This window comes from Leptopilina heterotoma, unplaced genomic scaffold (assembly GCF_015476425.1).
Source record: "Leptopilina heterotoma isolate Lh14 unplaced genomic scaffold, ASM1547642v1 Lhet_121, whole genome shotgun sequence".
Taxonomy (NCBI): domain Eukaryota; kingdom Metazoa; phylum Arthropoda; class Insecta; order Hymenoptera; family Figitidae; genus Leptopilina; species Leptopilina heterotoma.
Genome location: NW_025110839.1, coordinates 225,020 through 241,612, shown reverse-complemented (window position 1 = coordinate 241,612; position 16,593 = coordinate 225,020). Strand labels below are relative to the sequence as shown.

General features: G+C 20.2%; 1 protein-coding gene across 2 annotated transcripts in view; it reads left to right on the top strand.

The window, feature by feature from the left end:
• Window positions 1-16,593, top strand: part of LOC122511067 (myosin heavy chain 95F) — a 63,985-nt gene that overhangs the window by 31,898 nt on the left and 15,494 nt on the right. For both annotated transcript variants that reach the window (XM_043626108.1, XM_043626117.1), the window contains exons 3-11: window positions 5,523-5,715; window positions 6,868-6,941; window positions 8,032-8,161; window positions 8,266-8,430; window positions 11,071-11,483; window positions 11,851-12,110; window positions 12,393-12,550; window positions 14,575-14,739; window positions 14,868-15,091. In XM_043626108.1, the coding sequence (XP_043482043.1) occupies window positions 5,535-5,715; window positions 6,868-6,941; window positions 8,032-8,161; window positions 8,266-8,430; window positions 11,071-11,483; window positions 11,851-12,110; window positions 12,393-12,550; window positions 14,575-14,739; window positions 14,868-15,091 (1,770 nt within the window). In that variant the 5' untranslated portion in view covers window positions 5,523-5,534. The remainder of the gene's footprint in view (window positions 1-5,522; window positions 5,716-6,867; window positions 6,942-8,031; window positions 8,162-8,265; window positions 8,431-11,070; window positions 11,484-11,850; window positions 12,111-12,392; window positions 12,551-14,574; window positions 14,740-14,867; window positions 15,092-16,593) is intronic.

Sequence of the window (16,593 nt, the reverse complement as noted above, 5' to 3'; positions counted from 1 at the left end):
GAAATAAAAATAAATAAAATTAAAATTGAAAACCGTGTAAAAATAAATAAAGAAGTAAATAAAAAAATGAAATAAAAATAAAGAGAGTAAATAATAAATAACAAAATAAAAAATAATATTGATAAAGCGGAGAAAGGTCTGAAAATTCGTCTGGAATATACGAAAAATTAATTGTGAATCGAAAATAGAGATTTTAATTTTAGTTTGTTAAAAAAATATATAGAAATTGACACGCTATGTTCCGCTCTATTTTTCATTAATTCAGCTTATGGAGAAAATGGATAAAATGGATCGGAGATATTGTGTCAATTAGGAAGAGTGGAGTGTTAATATATCTCGAAAATTATTTTTTCGTGATTTACAATATAGAATACAAATTAGAAAATATTTCTATTTTTCCGTTTTTTTTCTCTTCTTTTTTTTTGATAATTAAGTAGCTTTATGTATATAAAAGTATTTTATAAGTCCATTTTCACTTTCTCTCTAATTGTGCAATTATGGTTAACTTGGGAGTCTGTATAATTTATAAAGCGTGACTCATATCGAAATATTTGCCACTATTAGTTTGGTATTTCGTAATTCATTTGCTATTATTTTTCTCACTTTTTTAATTTTTATTCTTTTATTTTTTTTAAATATATGTAAGTATTTTTATTTACATTTTAATTTTTTTATATTTTTATTTTTGATTTACACTTTTTTATTTTTATATTGTTAATTTTTTTAATTTTCATTTCTTAATTTTTATTCATCTATTTCGTTAAAATTTTTATTTCATATTCTTTCTTTATTTTAATTTTTAATTTTTCGTATTTTTTAATTTTGCAATTTTTTGAAATTTTTATTTCGGTAGATTTGATTTTGGTAATTTTTCACTGTTGCATTCTTTCATTTTATAAATTTTTTATTTTAGATTTGGTTTGGGTCATTTTTTTATTTTTTATTCTTTAATATAAAAAAATTTTTAATTTTCTTCAATTTTTAATTTTTTAGATTTTTTAAAATTTATATTGTATTCTTTATTCAGAAATTTTTTCAATTATTGGAAGACGATGGGAAAAATTAAAAAAGAAAAACAATTGTATTTTCTAATAATATTGTATTCTTTTTTTTAATTTTGTAATCTTTCATTAATTAAATTTTCCCTATTTTTCAATTTTGTATTCTTTTATTTTATTTTTTTAAATTCTTAATTTTCTATTCTTTCACTTTTTTAAATTTTTTATTTTGGTATTCTTTGGTTTTTATAATTTTTTAATTTTGTATTCTTTCAATTTTTTTTTTATTTGGGAATTGTTTTGATTTTGGTAATTTTTTCATTTTATATTCTTTCATCATTTAAATTTTCTCCATTTTTCAATTTTATAAATAATTTAATTTGATAGTTTATTTACTTTCTTGTTTTATTTTTTAATTCTACATATTTCTTATTTTAGTATTATTTTTTATTTATTTTTCTAATTTCATTCATTTTTATTTTTATCTTTATTCATATATTTTATTTAAATAAATAAATATAAATTTTAAATATAATTTTATTTTCCTAATTCCATTTATTTTGTTTATTTATTTGTAAATCATTATAAAATCTATTATTATCTAATAAATAATGTTTATTTTTCAATTATTTATAAACAAATATATTTTTACTTTCTTATTTTTTTTCTTCTCATTTTTATCAATCAAGGTTAACAACTTGCCACCTGTTTTTGACTATGAAATAGAATTTTCCTTTATCAACTATATATCGCAATGTCAATTATATATTTTGTAAGAAGTATTTTTTTTTACTTTCCAACTCTATAGCGAAATGTAAAAATATACCTATACTCATTGACGTCATTTGTGAAATTTTTTTTCTTTCCTTTTTTTTCTTTTTTGTAAATTATTTGTAAATTAATAACAAGATTTTGTTTGAATGATATTAAAACTTGTTTTCTTGGTCTATATAATTACAAAATTGAACTCGCAAATTTGTGTTAGTGACATATATGAATCACATTTGGATTTTAAAAAGATTTTCATTATCTTAATGATACATCATGATAAACAGTATATTAAAATTCCTTCTATTAAAAAAAATGAGCATCTTTTTCTTTTAGGAAAAAAAAACAGTTTCATCACATTATCAATATTAAAAATGTCTCTTAACGTGTTTTATTGCACGTTTACTTTCTTGTTTTAACTTTACACTTGAAAAATTTATTTGTTTTGGTATTATTGATGTTATCATTTTTATAGGAGGAAATAATTTTTTCATATTAAATTTATAAAATTATATTAATTATAAAATTTAACAAAGAAACATTGGTTTTCTTATTTTTTTTATTTTTGACTGGAAAAAAATTTTTTTTCCAGAAAAGCATTTTTTTTAATTTAAAAATTATTTTGTTCATTGCGTACTTAATACACTGAAAAAAAATTATTTGATTCAAATAAATAACAATAATAATTAATATTTAACTTGAATCAAATAATTTTTAATCAAGTCAATAATTAAGTAATAATTAAAAATTATTTTTAGAAAATATTTAATTGCGATAATAGACAAGTAGTCAGTTATTAGAATTAAATAAATTTTTTTTTGCAGTGTAGTTTATATAAAAAAATTATAATTCATATTGTATATTTATTACTCCTTAAAATAAGGAAAAAATGTGGAATGATGATTTTTATGAGTCTATGATAATGCACGAGAGGAATAAACGATTTTCGCGACTTTCACTCAATTTTTCGCGCAGTAGAATTTAGATTTCTCGAAAGCTATATCATCAAAGAATATATACTATATATATAGTGAAGGTATTATGAACTTTCGTTTTCATTTCAGCGACTGCAAACATAAAATTGATACGCTTTAACAATTTCCCTTTTGTTTCCACTGGCATAACGCTTTTGCTTTGTTTTCCCCTATATGTGAAAACAATATCAATAAATTCCAAATTAGTTTAAATCATATTTTCAGAATTGTAAATCATTTTTTTTTCTAATTAAGTTTTCGAAATATACAACTAAAAATGTTTTAAAATATTGAAATTTTGTAAAATTTAATTGAAAATAATTGAAAAAATTTAAATTAAAAATTTTTTTTATTTTCTAAATAAAATAAAAAAACAACTTTTTAAGAATTTTAATTGCGGATTTTGAAAATAACTGAATTTTCAAAAATTTTAATGAAAAACCTTAAATTTTAATTGTATATAATAACTATTATCTTTCAAAACTATTTTAAAAAATTTTGTTAAAATAATTCAATTTTTAAAATATACTTATAATTAAAAATGTTTTAAATTATTGAAATTTTGTAACATTTTATTGAAAATAATTTAGTTTACCAAGTATTTTATAAAAAATTTAAAAAAAAATAACTTTTGAATAATTTTAATTGCGGATTTCGAAAATAACTGAATATTCACAAATTTTAATGAGAAATCTTCAATTTCAATTATTGTTTATAACAACTGTTATCTTTAAAAAACTATTTTCAAAAACTTTGTTAAAATAATTCAATTTTTAAAATAAAAAACTATTTTCAAAAACTTTGTTGAAATAATTCAATTTTTAAAATATACTTATAATTAAAAATTTTTTAAAACATTGAAATTTTCTAAAATATAATAGAAAATAACTGATTTTTTCAAGTTATTTATTAAAATTTTTGAAAATCAACTTTTGACGAATTTCAATTTTGCAAATTTGGAAAATAATTGAATTTTCAAAAATTTTAATAAAAAATCTTTAAGTGTGAATTTAAAAATGAAATTTAATGAAATTATAGATTCTAAAAATTATATTAAAAAATATTTTCCAAAAAAGTAATTCTTAGAATTTTTCCATTCAAGTTTATTAAAATTCAATTTATTATTTTCAATATTTTCAATTACACGTTTTCGAAAACTCAAATACGTACAAAAAATAATAATATTGAAATTTTTTAGAATTATTTTTAATATATTGGAGAAAACAATCATGTTTAAAATTTTTTAATTAAAATTCTTCAAAAAATTAATTCGTTTTTTTCAATTATTTTCGAAAAATTATATTTGAAGATTTTTAAAAAGTTTATTCTTGGAATTGTTTTATGATAATTTTTTGAGATTCAATTCTCTTCGAACAACGTAAATTAAAATTTTTAAATGACTTATTTTAGAACTTATTAATAATTAAGAATAATAAAAAATAATAATTAACTTATTATTTTTTTAGACTTATTAAATCATGTTCATATTTATAATTAAATTTCTTTGATAATTTGATTATTTTTCTTTATATTTTTCAAAAATTCAATTATTTCAAAAATATTTTGCCAAATTTCAATTATATTTAAGAGATTTTTCCAAATTTCAATTATTTTTAAGAGATTTTACCAAATTTCAAATATTTGGAATTTTTCCAATTGTATATATAATTGAGAAACTATTATCTTTCAAAAATTATTTTAAAATATTTTCAAATTATGAATTTTAAGAATTTCTTTATTATAATTTTTTGAAAATATTATAATTATCTTATAATGACTTTTCAGTTACAGTTACAATGGTTGTAAAAAATTAATTTTTTGTATTTAAATAATTGAATTCTCGAAGAACTTTCGGAAAATTATTAAAAATAATTTATTCAGAGATGAAGTTTAGTTAAAAATTGTAGAAAATAATTGAATTTTGGAAGAGTTATGTCGTTATTTTTAGAAATTATGAAATTTCAGAAGGTTTTCAATTTTATTTCCTGGGGAAAAACAAACAAGAAGTATTGAAATATTTATTTAAATTATTTAAGTTTTAAATAATTGTATTTAGAAATCAATGAAAGGAGAAAATCAAAATACAAAATAAAATTTTTGTGACAACACTGAATTAGATAAACGACTTTTTCAACTTTTTTTGTATTTTTAATCGACTAAAGCGACTATTTTTGCGCCTTGAACTCGATTCAAGGACTGAATTCAGATAATAAATAATAAAATTAATTATTTTTCCTCAAATTTGCCTCGTAAATAAATAAAAATAATAGGCATTAATCTAATAATTATATTTAGTTTTTTTGAATATATATTATTTATTTTTTTATTATAATATATTTAGAGTTTGATTCTATTGCTGAAGGAGAAGCAGCAAAAGTGCAAAAGTGGTCGATGAGAAGCTCACATGTCCGAAGGTCGTAAAACGCCTTCACTATTTTTTTTTAATTGCAGAAAAATCAAAATAAAACTCTAATTAACGATAATTTTCTCTTCTTCGTTTTCTTCTCAATTATATTATATATTTTTTTCGAAAATCGATGAATGAAAAAGTAAAAACTATAAAGTTTGATTTTTTTATGAAAATTATAATATTTAGGAAGACAAATTTTTTTCATTTAGTGGACAATTTTTTTTCATGTAATAAACATTGGAGAGAAGACAAAAATTTATTTTCTGGTGATTTTCCTTTTAAAAATTAATACTTTTGTTATTTGTTTTTTATTGAAAAGTTTAAATTTATAAATGATAATAATTTGTCAATTTGTTTGTTTTTTTTTTGCAGAAAATCGGAAAAATGGAGAACCAGCAGGTCTGGGTGAGGGATTCCGAGGAGGGTTTCATTATCGGAAAGTTCGCTGACATGGTCGACGGTGATGCACTTATTGTTCCTTTGGATAGAAAATATCGTCAACGTACTTGTCCTCTGGATGAAGTTTTTCCTGCTGGAGAATACACCAAAGATGTTGAAGACAATTGTAAGAAAACTGACGCAGAATTTACCGATTTAGTCGAAAAAAAATTTTCACATAAGAATGACGAAAGAAAAAAGAAAAATATTTAATTAGGAACAATTTTACCTAAAAATTAGTATTCATATTTTTTTTTTTTATTTTTTATCTCAAAAAATTTCCATTTTTCTTTTTTATTTATTTATTTAAAATATACTTGCAAAGCCCATTCGTAAAATAAATATATTTATTTTATTTTTTATTTATTTACGTACAAAAATAAACGGGGCAAGACATATTTTTATTTCTTTATTATTTATTTATTAAAAGTTTAGAAGTTTTTTTTTAAATTATTTTTTAATTATTGTTTTTCATTTTATATTTTGGGTATATTTACAAATATTAATATTAATAAATTAGATAAAAGTAAATCAAATTTTGTATAATCTTATTGCAATTAAATTTATTAATTTTGATTCACATAAATTTAGTTGTATAATAAGATGAATTCTTTAAAATAAAATCTGATAACGGAATTATAATTAGGGAAGAGAAATTAATAGAATTACAAATTAAATATATTTTCAATACTTATAGAATTATTAGAATTAATAAAATTATTTTTATTATTATTAAAATCATTAGAATTATTAGAAATAATTATTATTTCTATAGAAATAATAAAAATAATAATAGAGAGCGTGAGAATAATTATTTCTATTATTTAAATTATAATAATTATTTAATTACAATTAATTAATAACTAACTACCGTTAGTACCGAAATTACAACTACGAATCATATTATATTCATTACATATTCTAATTAAAATTTATTATATTTTTATTATAATTCTATTCCTCGTGTATAATTAATACAATTACAGAAATTATAATATAATTTGTAGTATTTTAAACATTTTATTAATTTGCTTCTGTAATTAATTAATTTGGTGAGAGATTAATTAGAAAAATTAATGTTCGCCTCTAAATTGAAAGAGTGCATGAATTATTTTAATGAAAAAAATTTTATTAATTCTCTGATTTTCTTCTTGGGAATTAAAATTGGATAGAGAAAAGATCCTTTTTTTTAAATAAAACCTAAATGAATGAATGAATTTTTAATTTTCTTTATTAAATGTGATAAATGGAAGTAAATGTTTATTATTTATTGTTACAGGTGCCTTAATGTACCTGAACGAAGCCACTCTTTTAAATAACATACGAACTCGTTACTTCAAAGATAGAATATACGTAAGTAGCAGATGTTGAGTAAAAGGATGATTTATTCGCAGGATTTATTATTTTTTCTTTGATTTATTTCATTCATTTTTTTTTTCATTCATTTTTATTTCATTTTATTTTGATTTATTTTTTATTTTGTTTCTTATTTATTCTTATTATTTCTTTTTAACAGTTTATTTTGTTTACTTATTTATTTTCTTAATTTCTTGTTCATTTTGTTTAAATTTTTTTTATTTTTTTAGTTTTTTGTTTATTTTTCTTTAATATATTTATTTTGTATTTAAAGTTATTTTTTTAAATATTTTATTTTTGTATTCATTTGTTGTTTATGTTCTTTCTTTATTTGTTTTATTAATTTCTCGTTCATTTTGTTTAAAATTATTTCATTCATTTCCTGTTTATTTCGTTTATTTTTTCTTTAATTTATTTACCTATTTCGTTTTTAAAGTTTTCATTTTATTTTTAAAACTTTTATATATTCTTTTTATTTATTTGTTGTTTATTTTGATTATTTATTTTGTTAATTTTTTTGTTTATTTATTTATTCTCTTAATTTCTTGTAAATTTTGTTTCAATTTATTTTATTTTTTTATTTATTTGTTGTTTATTTTGTTTACTTATTCATTTTTTTAATTTCTTGTTCATTTTGTTTAAATTTATTAATTTTTTTATTTATTATTTATTTTTTTTCTTTATTTATTTTATTTAGATATTTATATTCTATTTATTTTTTATTTACGCAAACGAGTTTACAAAGAATTAAAAAACCTTTCATCCTAAAAGTACTAAATTTATTTTATCCACTTTATTTACATTTTATTTATTCATTTATTTTATTCTTTCACACGAAAACTTTAAGTGCATCTTCACACTTTCTTCCGTAATAAATAATGAACAATTTCAATAAAGACTACTTGAAGTTTATATGAAAACCAAAATCAAATAGAGAATCTCAACTTTCTCCACTATGTAGGTACATAAAAAAGTTGAATTCAACTTAAAATCTTTCCTAATTGATCTAATTAATATCGCGAGTATAAAAGAAAAAATACACAACATACATTACTAAATATGAATGAAATTTTTTTTCTAATTCTAGACTTACGTCGCTAATATTCTAATTGCCGTGAATCCTTATTACGAGGTCAAGGATCTTTATTCACCTCGTACGATTAAGGCATATCAAGGGAAATCTTTGGGGGAAACGCCTCCACACGTTTTTGCCATTGGTGAGTTGCTTTCAAAAAAAAAAAGAATTAAAAAAATTATCCTCGTCATTTTGTAATGAAGGCCCTTATTAATTTTAAACTCATTAATTATTATTCTCTTTCAGCTGATAAAGCCTTCAGAGACATGAAAGTGCTGAAGCAATCGCAGAGTATAATTGTTTCCGGAGAATCAGGAGCTGGAAAGACCGAATCTACAAAATATCTTCTTCGTTATCTATGCGATCTTTGGGGATCGACGGCTGGACCCGTTGAGCAGAAAATTCTCGATGGTAGATTAATTTCACTACTTTTTTTTCTTATTTAATAATAATAAATTCAATATTTTTTTATTTTCTATTTCCATAGTTTTTTTTATTTTTGCTCATTTTTATTTTTCCTTCTTTCTCTTTTTTATTATTTCTTTCTTTATTTTTGCTCATTTTAATTTTTCCTTCTTTCTCTTTTCTATTTTATCTTTCTTTATTTTTTCCTTTTTTTATTATTTCATTCTTTTCTCTTATTTTACTTCTATCCCGTTTTCGTTTTTTAATTCTTTCTCTTTTTCATTTTTTAGCTTCTTATTTTTCCACTTTTTTGTATTTTTTCGCTTTTTTATTTTTCCCCTTTTTAATTTTTCCTTTTTTTATTTTATTACCTTTTTTCATTTTTTTCTCTTCTTTATTTTTCTACCTTCTTCAATATTTTTCCTTTTTATTTTTCTACTTTTTTCGCTTTTTTACTCCTTTTTTCAATTTTTCCCTTTTTCATTTTTTTTTCTTTTCTTATTTTTTCTCTTCTTTTAAATCAAATTTACGTTGAACTGGAAAATATAAATTTAGTTTTTCCCTAATTTTCTCTTTTTAATTTTTTTTTCCTTTTTTGTTTTTTTTTAATTCTTTTCCTTTTTCAGTTTTTCGATTCTTTATTTTCCACTTCTTTTTATTTTTCTTTTTTTCTCTTTTTCTATTCTTATTCACTTTTTCAATTATTTCGCTTTTTTATTTTTCCACTTGTTTCGTTTGTAGGCTTGAAAACAATTTAAAAGCAATTTTTTAAAATCAAATTTACATTGAAACGGAAAATATAAATTCAGTTTTTACCAAAATTTTCTCTTTTTCTTTTTAATACTTTTTTCCTTTTTGGTTTTGTAATTCTTTCCCTTATTCAATTTTTGCTTCTTTATTTCACACTTTTTTAATTTTTTAAAACTTTTTTCTATTTATTCGCTTTTTTATTGTCCCATTTTTTATTTTATTACTTTTTTCTATGTTTTTACTCTTTTCCTTTTTCAGTTTTTTCTTTTCTTATTTTTTTCCTTTCTTACTTTTTATTTTATTATTTCTCGTTTTTATTTTTCCTTTTTTCTACTTTTTCCCTTTTTTATTTTTTCTACTTTCTTCAATTTTTCCTTTTTTATTTTTCTATCATTTTATATTTTTGTTTTGTTTTTATTTTTCCCATTCTTACTTTTTCTTCGTTTTATTTTTTCTATTATTTCGCTTTTTTATCTTTCAACTTTTTTTATTTTTAGGCTTGAAAACATTTTGAAAGCAGTTTTTTTTACTCAAATCTACAATGAAATGGGAAATATAAATTCAGTTTTTACCCTAATTTTCTCTTTTTCTTTTTAATACTTTTTTTCCTTTTTGGTTTTGTAATTCCTTCCCTTTTTCATTTTTTCGCTTCTTTATTTTCCACATTTTTAAAAAAACTTTTTTCTCTTTTTTATTTTCCATTTTTTTTATTTATTTAAACTTTTTTATATTTTTTCGAATTTTTATTTTCTCTTTCTTTATTTTATTACTTTTTTATATTTTTTCCCTTTTTTACTTTTTACTTTATTATTTCTCATTTTTATTTTTCCTTTTTTCTATTTTTCCCTTCTTTAGTCTTTCTACTTTCTTAATTTTTTTCCCTTTTTATTTTTTTATCTTTTTCTATTTTTCTTTCTTTTGTTTTTATTTTTCCCTTTCTTACTTTTTCTTCGTTTTATTTTTTCTATTACTTCGCTTTTTTGTTTTTCAAATTTTTTCATTTTTTTAAAATTTCTTCTATTTTTTCGCTTTTTTATTTTTTTTAAGATATATATCTTTCAAATTTTCTTTTTAGGATTGAAAACAATTTGAAATCAGTTTTTTTAAATCGAATCTAAATTGAACTAGGAAGGACAAATTTAGTTTTTCTCCTAATTTTCTCTTTTTTCTTTTTCCATATTTAATTTTTTTTCCTTTTTCATTTTTTCGTTCTTTATTTTCTACTTATTTTATTATTTTTTTCTCTTTTTAAGTTTTCCTTTTTCTTATTTTATTACTTTTTTCTATTTTTTCTCTTTTTTTTCTATTATTAATTTTTCCATTCCTAATTTTCTTACTTTCTTTAATTTTTCCCTTTTTTTCCTTTTATTAATTTTTAGTTTTTACTTTCTTCAATTTTTCCCTTTTTCTATTTTTTTTTCTTTATTTATTCCCTTTTTTGCTTTTTTCCATTATTTCGCTTTTTTATTTTTCAACTTTTTTTATTTTTAGGCTTGAAAACAATTTGAAAGAATTTTTTTTTAAATCAAATTTATATTGAACAGGGAAATATAAATTTAGTTTTTCCCCTAATTTTCTCTATTTTTAATGCTAAAGTTTCCTTATTTACTTTTTTATTATTTTTTCCCTGTTTTTATTCCTTTTTTTATTTACTGATTTTCTTATTTATTTTCCTTCAATTTTTTAAAATTATTTTACTTCATTCTTTATTTCAATATCTTTTTTAATTGTAAACATAAAAAAAACATGGATAAAAATTATTATTAAGTTCTAATTACAATATTTAAAATTATGAAAAAATTAAAATTATACAAATCAGCAATAAAAAAATTTAAATTGTAATAAAATAATTATAATGACACATGTGGAAAATAAATTTTTTCTTCTCAATTACAGCCACACCAGTACTGGAAGCATTTGGTAATGCAAAAACAAAACGTAACAATAATAGTTCTCGATTTGGAAAATTTATGGAAGTTCATTTTGACGCCAAGTGCCAAGTTGTGGGCGGTTATATTTCTCATTATCTTTTGGAAAAATCACGAGTCTGCCTTCAGAGTTTGGACGAGAGGAATTATCATGTTTTTTACATGATGTGCGCTGGTGCATCGCCAGATTTAAGAGCAAAACTCGGTATCACAAAGCCCGATGACTTTCATTATTTACGTAATGGATGCACGCAATATTTTTGCAATAATTCTTCAGAGAAGAAAATTAATAATACCCAAAAAAGTCGCGATCAAATTGATAAGGGAAGTCTTCAGGATCCAATTCTCGACGACGTCGAGGGTTTCGCCGCAATGGATCAGGCATGAATTTTTTATTCACATTCAAAATGCTTAATTATTCGTTTTGAAAGTTTATATTTTGAAAACTTTAAGTTTAAAACTAAATCAATTTACTTCTTGGTCGAAATTAAATTGATTTCGATCAAGAAGTAAATTTCGATTAAAAAATTAATTACGATCATAAAATGAACATTGAAATTAATTTCTTGAGGGGAAAATAGTAAAAGAAAAGTTTGAATCTACAAAGTTCTTATCAAATTAAAGTCAATAAAATTGATCGGATCGTTTGTGGATTAATTTTCCCCCCATGGAGCTTGAGTAAAGATTGTAAAGTACCGGTATTTTTTTTTAAATAAAAGTTGTAATAAAAGTTTTCTTTTTTCCATAGGCTTTAACTCGACTAGGGCTTTCCGATGTTGAAAAAATGGAGATCTACACAATGGTGGCCGCGGTGCTTCACCTTGGAAATATCACCTTCGAGGATAATCCAGAAGATACAAAAGGCGGTTCGAGAATAACTGCAATTTCAGAAAAAGCCATTTTATTCGCCGCTAAATTATTGTCGGTGGATCCTGAGGAATTGCGACAATCTCTCGTTTCAAAAGTGATGCAAACGAGTCGAGGGGGAATTAAGGGAACTGTCATTATGTACGTAACAAATAAGGAGTATTATTATTTTTTCTATCATCAATTTTTTTAAATTTCGTTTTTGTTTGTTTAATGTAGGTATTTAAATAATTTATTTTGAATTTATTTATTTGAGTTTTTTAGTACTTAATTAATTCTTTTTGTTTTTTTTTATTTGGTTTATTTCGTAATTGTTTACTTAGGCGGCAAGTCCCGTTTATAAATAAATAAATATTTATAAATTTTTTCACAAGTAGAAATTTAGAAAAAAATAGAGAATTTGAAGTAAATTTTTTGTATTAGGGTTCCCTTGAAGGTTTACGAGGCTAACAATGCGAGAGATGCTCTCGCGAAAGCCATTTACAATAAACTTTTCGATCACATTGTTGCTCGGATAAACAAAAGTATTCCGTTTAAAGCTTCTAGTTACTATATTGGTGTTCTCGATATTGCCGGATTTGGTAAGGTTCATTTTAATTTTATCATTTCTTTTCTTAATTTTACTTATTATTTTTATGTAAATATTAATTTCTTTTTTTATTTTTCATTATATTTTTAATTTTTAGAATTAATATAATAAAATTTAATCATTTTATTTTTATTAATATTTCTTATTTCATTTCTTTATTTTTATTTTATTTTTTATTCATATTTTTAATATTTTGAATTAATTTAATTGAAATGTAATAGTTTTATTTTTTTTATTATTAAATTACGCGCGAAATTATTTACATATTTTATTATTATTAGGCAAAGTGAAAGAATTTTTAATTTTCAAATATTAATTTCAATCTTCTGTCTATCTTCTTCTATATTAATAATCGTTGTATTCCGATAATCTGTTCGCAATTTCAAGTTAGTTTCAGTTTGCTTTTTTGTTTCTTAACTTTTTAAATAATTTTCCATTTTAAATGTTATCAATTTTAAAATTAATTTACTGAAAATCATTGAATTTTCGCAAAGTATTTATCAAAAAATGTGAAAATAATTTAATTCATTTCAAGAATTTTATCAACATTTTTTCAATAATTGAATTCTTTCGAGAAAATGTAATTAAACATGTATTGAAAATAATTTAATTCTTGGCAAGATTTTAATTAAAATTCTTCGAAATAATTGAATTGTTTTGAAGAATTTATTTCAATTTTCTTGAAAATATTATGAAATTTTTTTAAATAATTTTTACTGAAAATTTTTGAAAGTAATTGAATATTATGAAGATTTACTATTTAGTTTTTCAAATAATCGTGTTTATTATTAATTGTAATTAATAATTTTCATATTAAATTATATTTAAATTATTCATATAGAAAATTAAATTCTTTCAAACAATTTTATTAGAGTATATTGTGCTGTTATTTTTTTTGGATTTATAATTTTAGTATGATATTATATTGTTTTTATAAAAATTCATTATTTTAACTATTTAAAATATTTTATTAGAGTTTTTGTAAATAATTACACTTTTTTTCAAGAATTTCATTCGTAAAAATAATTTTAATTGAAAATTTTGAAAATAATTGAAATTTACAAAGATTTTTATTAAACACTTTTGAGAACGATTGAATTGTTTCGAAAAATTTTATTACAATATTTAAAAATTATTGAACATTTTAGAGAAATTTTATTAAAATTATCTTGAATATAATTGATTTTTTCCAAGAAATTTTATTAAAATTGTATTGAAAATAATTGAATTTCTCAGAAGAATTTTATTATTTACAAAAATAATTAAATTCTTGCCAAGAATTTTACAGTTTATAAAAATAATTGAATTGTTTCGAAGAACTTTTTATCAGAATTGTTGAAAATAATTGAATTTAAATATTTTTAAAAATAATTGTATTCTTTCGAGAAATTTTATTAAAATTATATTGAAAATAATTGAATTCCTTTGAAACATTTTATTATTTATGAAAATAATTGAATTTCTCAGAAGAATTTTTTTATTTACAAAAATAATTGAATTCTTGCCAAGAATTTTACAATTTATAAAAATAATTGAATTGGTTCGAAGAATTTCTTTTCAGAATTGAATTTAAATATTTTAAAAAATGATTGCATTGTTTCGAGAAATTTTATTAAAATTGTATTGAAAGTAATTGAATATTGCTCTAGAGAATTTTATTATTTACGCTGAGAATAATGAAATTCTTGCGAAAAATTGTATTAAAATTTTTGAATAGGTAATAATAAACAAGAATATTTAATATTATGTACTTAATAAGTGATTTCTTTAAATTTTAAATCTGTAATCATTCAAAAATTGATTTTTATTCTTGAAAATATAAAATTTTTTAATTGACTAGCTGCATGCAACAACTCGCCGAGCGCTAGGCTGAACATTCAGCGCTCGGCGAGTTGTTGCATGCAGCTACTCAATTTACAAAATAATAATAAATGAAATACCGCGTTCCGCGCGCATATCATTTGGTATAGTTTTGAAATGATTTCAGTAAAAATTGCAATAATAATTTTCTTTTAGAATACTTCAAAGTGAACAGTTTTGAACAATTTTGCATTAATTACTGCAACGAGAAACTTCAACAATTTTTCAACGAAAGAATACTTAAATTCGAGCAAGAACTTTACGCTCGAGAATCTCTGAATGTTCCGAAAATCTCCTACGTTGACAATCAGGATTGTATTGGTTTGTATTCTTTCAATATTCCAAATTTAATTCTAAATTGAATCTAATTATTAAAACTTTAATTTCTAAATATTTGCGTCTACTTTTTAAGTAATCAAATAATTATTGTGTGAAATTGCAAATTTTAGATCTCATTGAATCGAAAAATACCGGTATCTTCAGTTTACTTGACGAAGAATCAAAATTGCCAACGCACAGTTTTGCCCATTTCACTAGTGAAGTGCATCGAACTTGGAACGGTCACTTTAGAATTACTTTGCCAAGAACTTCAAAATTAAAAGCACACCGTGAACTTCGTGATGACGAGGGTTTTGTCATTCGACATTTTGCCGGCGGTGTCTGCTATCAAACGGTAAATATTTTCACTTTATTCTTCGGCTTCGTAGTCATCTACTCAAACCTACTACATATTTACTATTTTTTTTATTACGATTTGATACTATTTCCATACTTATTTCAATTTGTTTTCAATTATTTTCAAAAAATTATAATAGAATTTTTCGAAAGAATTCAATTATATTTTCAAAAATTATTGATAAAATTCAAGAGAAAGAATTCAATTATTTTCGAAAATATTAAAATTATTTTTCGCGTAGAAATTCAATTTTCAATACAATTTATTTTAATAAAATTTCTTTAATAATTTTAATTATATTTTTTCAATTTTAGTAAATTTCTTCGAAAGACTTCAATTATTTTTATTACAATTTTATCTAAATTCTTCAAAACGATTCAATTATTTTTGTAAATAATGAAATTCTTCATTCAGGAATGCAATTATATTTTCAAAAATTTTGATAAAATATTTCATAAAATTCTAAAGCCAAAATTCTTTGAAAGACTTCAGTTATTTTTTATACAATTTTTTAACTAAATTCTTCAAAACAATTAAAACGATTCAATTATTTTTGAAAATAGTAAAATTATTCTTCGCAGAAGTTCAATTATTTTCAATACAATTTTAATATAATTTTTTTATGGATTTTAATTAATTTTAAACATTTTAACAAAATTTTTTGATGGATTTTAATTAATTTTAAACATTTTAACAAAATTTTTTGATAGAATTCACTTATTTTTAATACTTAAATATAAAGTCTTTAGAAGAATTCAATTATTTTTAATGCAATTTCAATTAAATTCCTCGTAGAAACTCAAAATTTTCTTCAAAACAATTGAATTTGTATTTGTATTTTTTTTAATTATTTTTCTGAATTTTTTTCACAAATAATAAAATTTTCACATGAATACAGTTATTTAATTAATTTAATTTAATTTAAATTCAATTTTTTTAATACAATTTTAAATGAATTCTTCAAAAGATACAATTATTCTTGAAAATTTAATTAAAATTCTTCGAAAGAATTCAATTATTTTTAAAAATTTTGATAAAATTCTTCATAAGAATTAAATTTGAAGAAATATTCAATTACTCAATAAACTCTTTATTTTTGTATTTAAATAATTGATTTTTCATCAAACTTTCTAAAAAAAAATTGATTTAAAATTGAATTTTTCAGTTAACATTTTTAGAAATAATTAAATTTCAAAGATTTTTAAATTGAAATTCTTGAAATTTTTTATTGTTGTAAAACTGATAATATTTAAATTTTTATTCTGAAATAAAATTATTAAAGTTTATAGATAATTTTATTTAAAAATTTCAACAAACCAATAATTGAATTTTGGAAGAATTTATTATAGTCGTAATTTTTAGAAATATTTAAATTTCAATAAGGCTTTACATTATTGAAATCATTTAAAATATTTTAATTCCTATGGAAAACTATATGGATATTAAAATATTTATTTTAAAAAAATTATTTTATTTTTGAGTGTAATTTAATTTAGAAA